This window comes from Salpingoeca rosetta (genome assembly GCF_000188695.1).
Source record: "Salpingoeca rosetta unplaced genomic scaffold supercont1.20, whole genome shotgun sequence".
Lineage (NCBI taxonomy): Eukaryota > Choanoflagellata > Craspedida > Salpingoecidae > Salpingoeca > Salpingoeca rosetta.
The window spans coordinates 1,059,647-1,065,784 of record NW_004754914.1 but is presented as its reverse complement, the minus strand read 5'-3'; the positions used below and the strand labels follow the sequence as shown (position 1 = coordinate 1,065,784).

At 55.3% G+C, this 6,138-nt stretch overlaps 2 protein-coding genes across 2 annotated transcripts in view; both read left to right on the top strand.

The window, feature by feature from the left end:
• Positions 1-1,490, top strand: part of PTSG_07719 (uncharacterized protein) — a gene marked incomplete at both ends in the record, with an annotated part of 1,960 nt that extends 470 nt beyond the window's left edge. The window contains 4 exons of the mRNA XM_004991459.1: positions 182-244; positions 470-657; positions 993-1,093; positions 1,184-1,490. Of these exons, the coding sequence (XP_004991516.1) occupies positions 182-244; positions 470-657; positions 993-1,093; positions 1,184-1,490 (659 nt within the window). The remainder of the gene's footprint in view (positions 1-181; positions 245-469; positions 658-992; positions 1,094-1,183) is intronic.
• A 1,721-nt stretch (positions 1,491-3,211) lies between these two features.
• PTSG_12624 (uncharacterized protein) lies at positions 3,212-5,628 on the top strand. Its single transcript, XM_004991458.1, has one exon. The coding sequence runs from the start codon at positions 3,785-3,787 to the stop codon at positions 5,174-5,176; it is 1,392 nt and encodes a 463-aa protein (XP_004991515.1). The 5' UTR covers positions 3,212-3,784; the 3' UTR covers positions 5,177-5,628.
• The last annotated feature ends 510 nt before the right edge of the window (positions 5,629-6,138 follow it).

The window sequence follows — 6,138 nt, the reverse complement described above, 5'->3', positions numbered from 1 at the left end:
GCGTGTGTGCTCTGTGCGTGTGCTCTGTGTGTGTGTGTGTGTGTGCACGTGTCTGTCTGTCTGTAGCTCTTCCACCCACGTCTCCCCCCCCCCTCGTCACCTTGCACATGCTTGCATCGTTCACATGTCACGGCAACTGCGCTTGCATGTTATGTTATATGGCTCGTGTGGCACGCTGCAGTGATGTTTGACGCACCGCATCTCATCGACCCTGATGCCATCAAGGACGACGACAACGCAGGAGGTTGTGTGTGTGTGTGTGTGTGTGTGTGTGTGTGTGTGTGTGTGTGTGTGTGTGTGTGTGTGTGTGTGGAATGGGTACAGAACCTTGAACCTCTTCCATCTTGACCCCTCTCCCAACTTGGCCCTCTTCCACCTTGACCTTGGTCCTTCGCTTCCCTGCGTACACGGATTGTTCACGCTTGTTCATGTGCTGGGTGTATTGGCTTTGTGCTCCCAACCATGCCAGAGCGAGGCTGGTACTTTTGCCACGACCACCACTACCACTCCACGGAGGAGACAAGTAGCTATGTTGGGCTACAGGAGAGCATTGCACGCGTACAAGAAGTGATTGCAGAGCAAGGTCCATTTGACGGCATGCTGGCCTTCAGCCAAGGAGCGCAATTCCTCGCCATCCTCTGCGCACAGGCCCAGCTGGTGCGTGCGTGCGTGTGTGTGTGTGTGTGTGTGTGTGTGTGTGTGTGTGTGTCTGTGTGTGTGCGTGCGTGTCTGTGTGTCTGTGTGTGTGTGTGCGTGCGTGTCTGTGTGTCTGTGTGTGTGTCTGTGTCTGTGTGTGTGTGTGTGTGTGTGTCTGTTTGTGTGTCTGTGTCTGTCTGTTTGTGTGTGTGTGTGTGTGTGTCTGTGTGTGTGTCTGTGTGAATGTTGGTGCAATCAAAGAGGTCACACCGAACGCTGAGAGCACATCTGTCGCACTCGCTCTCATACCTCTCCTGGCATCCATCCTCGTTTCTTCTTGTCGCCTCCTTCTGCAGGCGCGTGCAAGGGGGGAAGTGCCGGCCATCGACCCGAAGTTTGCCATCTTCATTTCAGGTGAGGCGACGATGCTTCCGATCGACGCGCAGAACGCCAACACGTCAGTCCCACAACGACGTCCTTCGCTCACACTGATTCGTGTATGTTTGTGTGTGTGAATGAATGAATCAGGATTCCGATCCTATGCCAGGGACCACGAGGAGCTGTTTGGGCCGACGAGCATGGGCGGGCAGAGCGGAGACGCAAGCGCAGAAGGAGAGCAGGCAGGGCCGCCGCTTGTTGTTCACGTCCCAACAATGCACATCATGGGAACGACTGACCAGGTGATTCCTGTGGCGCTGTCGCAGGAGTTGGCAACAACGCACTTTGCTGAGCCCGTGCAGGTGGTGCATGAAGGTGGCCACTTTGTTCCATGGCCCAAGGCCAACACCCCACAGCGGGACGCCATCCTCCGTTTCTTTGCGCAACGCGTCGCTGCTCTCGATGCCTTGGCATGAAATCGACAAGCAAGGGCATGCACGCACGCAAGCAAACAAGGACGTTGTATTGGTGAACTGTGTGTGTGTGTGTGTCGTGTGTGTGTGTCGTGTGTGTGTGCGTCTGTCTGTCTATCTGTCTGCCTGCCTGTCTGTCTATCTGTCTGCCTGCCTGTCTGTATGTATGTCTGCCTGCCTGTCTGTATGTGTGTGTGTCTGTCTGCCTGCCTGTCTGCCTGCCTGTCTGTCTGTGTGCCTGACCCAATGTATGCGCGTGTGCGCCGCATGCGAATAAACAACCCTACCCCCACATCGCAACCCACCATCCCCCACCGCAATTACCTTGTGTCAGTCGCTTAGTGTGTCGGTCAGAAGCTGGCTGGCTGGCTGTCCATCCCCCACTCCAAGTCACGAACGTCGCCTCACTCACTCCAACAAGCCATCAGCGTCGTCTCATCACCCATGCCAGCTCCATGCGGCTTCTTCCAGCTCCTTGGGGTCGTCTTCCCGGACTAAGCTTCAAGCAAGCATCAAACCATACCTCCAACAGAACACCCCTGCGCTCTTCTTTCACTTCTTGTTCGCAGCAGCGCAGCGCAGTTCACTGTTGTAGGTCGACCCATCCCCACCACCACCACCACCACCAACGCGCAACATGCTGGCGTTCAACCTTACATCACTTACCACTGCTGTCATGACACACGATCTCATAGTTCAACGGCGTCACCATGATCAGGCGGGTTGTTCATGTGCACGGCGCAACATTGTTGGCATGTTTGTCGCACCGCCAATGCCTCAGCATCCCAGTGCGATACAACCAAGCACCAAGCACCAAGCACCAAGCACCAAGCACCAGCTTGCATCATCCTCCTATCAGCACAAAGCCGAGTGCTTTGCTGCACGCATCAACAGATGTCATCAACGCGTGTCTTTTTTGGTTGATTGCCTGATTGCGTGTGCGCTGTTTAGCTTCGCCGTTCTGCACACACTTCCCATCAGCATCAAAGGCAGTTGCGACAGTCACGTGTGGGGACATTTGCAGCTGTTGGTGTGGTCTTGCTTCTGCCAGCCGCACACCTTCGCAACATGCAGGTGCCACTCCGCAACACGCTCAATGATCGCACCCCTGCAAACGTGCAAACGTGGCGTGAGTGCTGCACAACGTGCATGGGCAGCCGATACGACTTTTCTACGGCAATGCCCGCTAAATTTCGACAGTCAGCTGGAGGGGCACGTGCTGGTGGCGATTCTGCAAAGGCGACAAATCATTCGCCACAATCGATGGCTCGTATACGTGTTGTTTCGTCATCAATACGCCAAAACGTGTGGTTTTGACACGTTCGCGCGAGTTAGTCTGGCCAATTTCGTTTTGCACGGATGTGGCTGCGAACGTTAATTCCCAGAATTGATTCGTCCGTTTGTCCCGCCCACCAGCTTTCATCATGCTCTTGCATCGCTTGACAAACCAAGCAAGCCAACCAAGCTGCCCCAACAACACAAGCACAACACAACAAACCTTCGCCTCTTTGTTTGTTGCCGCAAAGCGTGCAACCGCCAGCCAGCCAAAGCGTGCGGTGAGTGTGTGGTAGGGTGGAGAGATCACCATCACACAGTTGCTGAAGGGCTTGCGTGTGTTGCTGTCATCTGCACAATTCTGGGTGGCATTTCATCGGCTTGTTTGCATCACAATCAAACTTGCAAACGCACCTTGCATCGTGCCTCCAAACACTTGGTATGTCCTCGCACAGATCCCAAGCGTGTTGTTTACTGCTCCCCTGTTCCTGCTGCTGGATCATGCAAAAGTTGTGAGCGTGTCGGTTCATTTTCCATACACTCTCTGCACCTCAACTCGCCACAAGGCTCCAGCGTTTGTTCTCCTGGATCGCACCCAAGCACCTCTCGCTCCGAGTCACAGCCAACCAGCCAATATCCCACTCCACCAACGCGCTACGCCTGTTTGTTTTTTGTCTTGTGCACGAGACGCTCGATTCCGCAACAGCACAACACAAACAACCACCTGAAACACCCCCACCCAATCACACCCAAGCGCACAGTTCGTTGGATCAAGACGTATCGCATATCGCCAACGCACACGTCATTCGCCAACCTGCCACCAATCACACCATCAACACCGCAGAACCACAGCACCACAGCACCACAGCACCACAACCCACCCGCACGCCGCCTCGACGTGACATCAGCAACGATAACTTCCAAGTAGCATTTCCTCCACGACCATCTCGACTGCCCTTCCACCTAGCCTTCCACCTAGCCTTACATCCTCCAATATCACTGCAGCACTCTCGACCCACAAGATGGATTCTTCCACAACAGCTTCGGGCATGGCCACTTACGGCACATACCTGGACGAGCTTCTCCAGCAAGCAGGCACCCTTACCAAGCCCATCACTTTCCGCGCAAGCCGCCCCACAGACCTCGACCTCAGCACCGTCCCCTTTATGCCAGGCGTGCTCTCGCCAGCCTTTGCAACCTCCCCACCAAACATGGGCAGCCAGCAGAAGCAAAGCAGCAGCGACTACTCGCAGCTGTATGCACAGCACTCCCCATCCCTTTGCCTGCATGCAACGGCAAGCAAATCCGCAACATCCCCCACACCAACAACATCCGCCTTCTCCACGCTCAACACCGCCGCGGCAGCCCTGGACAGCGGCTTTGGCTTCATCGACAACACCAAGAAGGACACGTCGATGACACCATCATCCCCGCCATCATCCTCATCATCATCGGTGTCTTCATCCCACGCATCCAAGTCCTCCAACAGCATTGCTACTTCCCAACAGCAGCACCAGCAGCAGGCAGCACCGTTCTTCGACTTTGACACTGCACTGGCAAGCCCCCGCCTCCGCTTCGAAAGCACAAGCGACAACATCTTCCACTTTGATGATGATGATGTTTTCCCCACAACAACAGCGACAACAGCGACGACAGATGGCGGTGCCATCAACGTCGGCGCCACTGATTGCTCGCAGAGCCAGGGCAATGACGGTGCCTTCCTGCCTGCGTTCACATTGAATAGCGACGTTCAAGTCGAGAAGCTGCTGAGCCATGCAGACACGGACCTTTTTGACGCAGCCCTGGAGTCCTTCCTCTCCTCCTCCTCCTCCTCCACCTCCTTGTCGTCTATGGAAGAGCGACAGGCGTCTGTGGCATCGTCGGCATCAGCACTGTCCGCTGCGTCGTTCTCATCCAACAGCAGCGACGCTGAAGATCTCACCCCTCTGCAGCCCACATCGCACGCAACCACAAGCTCGTCTTCTTCGTCCTCCTCATCGTTGCCATCGTCAACGTCATCGCCAGCACACCGTCGCAAGAGCAAGCGGGCACAGCGCAGACGCGGCAACAACAGCAGCGTGCGCGCCAAGGGCACAGCAAGCACGACGATGCGCGGGCGCAGCGCCATCAACAAGCGATGTGTGCTTGAGAACGGCGAGATTGATCACGAGAAGCTGGAGCGCACGCGAGAGATTGCACGCCGCAGCTACTGGCGCCGCCGCAACCAAGAGCTCACCAGCCGCCACAGCGTGGATCAGCGCCTGACGCTGCTGAACAAGACCAAGGACCTGCTTGTGCAGAAGCGACAGCGGCTGTTGAAGGAGCGGCAAGCGCTGCTGGACCACGTGCGACAAGAGTCCCACGTCTTCTTCCCGGTCGGCACCATCGACCAGCACCCGTTGCCACTGTTTTGAGCTGCCTTATGAAGTGGAGGGGGACACTACCTTCTCATTCTCGTTACATTTTACTCGATGCGCCGACACTCGTTATTGTGTGCATCAAAATGCTTCCTGCGCCTGCTTGAATGATTTAACTTCTATCTTCACTGACCATCATCATGGTGTTCTGTGGTTTCTGTACATTGTCACTTTTGCTTGCTTCTCTTGTGTGTTACGATGGTGTGGAGCGGGTCTTGCCTTTGGTGAACGGACGTTGCTTGCATGCAAGCTTGGGACGTGTTTGTTTGTGCGCTTGTCGGACCCTGTGCTGCCTGAGAACCCGTTCACTCCTCTCCATTCCCCTTGGTTCCGTGACACAGTGGCACACGCTTCTTGCCTCTTTATTCATTCATTCCTCATTCTGTTGGCCACTCGATGTGGCGCATTGTCACACGAATAATACACACAAACATACAACAGTTGACAAGCAGGAAAGGCAATGTGCCGGCATTCATACAAGCAAGGTGCGTGAAAAGAAGGGGAAGGGACGCAAGAGTAATGTGGCGGGAGCAGTCCATCGTGTGTGTGTGTGTGTGTGTGTGTGTGTGTGTGTGTGTGTGTGTGTGTGTGTGTGTGTGTGCGTGTGTGTGTGTGTGTGTGTGTGTGTGTGTGTGTGTGTGTGTGTGTGTGTGTGTGTGTGTGTGTGTGTGTGTGTGTGTCGTGGTGCTGGTTCCCAGGCAATCAACGAATCAAGCACTCGGAAGAGCATGAGTCGAGCAGTGATGACAGCCACGGCCTTGTGCTGGTTCCCAGGCAATCAACGGCAGCCTCAGCAAAGCAGCAACAGAGCTGCACGTCCCTGCGCGCGCGCGCGCGTGTGTGTGTGTGTGCGTGTGTGTGTGTGTGTGTGTGTGTGTACACGCAGAGTGTGTGTGTGTGTGTGTGTGTGTGTGTGTGTGTGTGTGTGTGTGTGTGTGTGTGTGTGTGTGGCTTGGTGG

What these genes read in the sequence shown, in the direction of transcription:
- PTSG_12624 (XM_004991458.1), top strand. Translation starts at nt 3,785, where the DNA reads ATGGATTCTTCCACAACAGCTTCGGGCATGGCCACTTACGGCACATAC.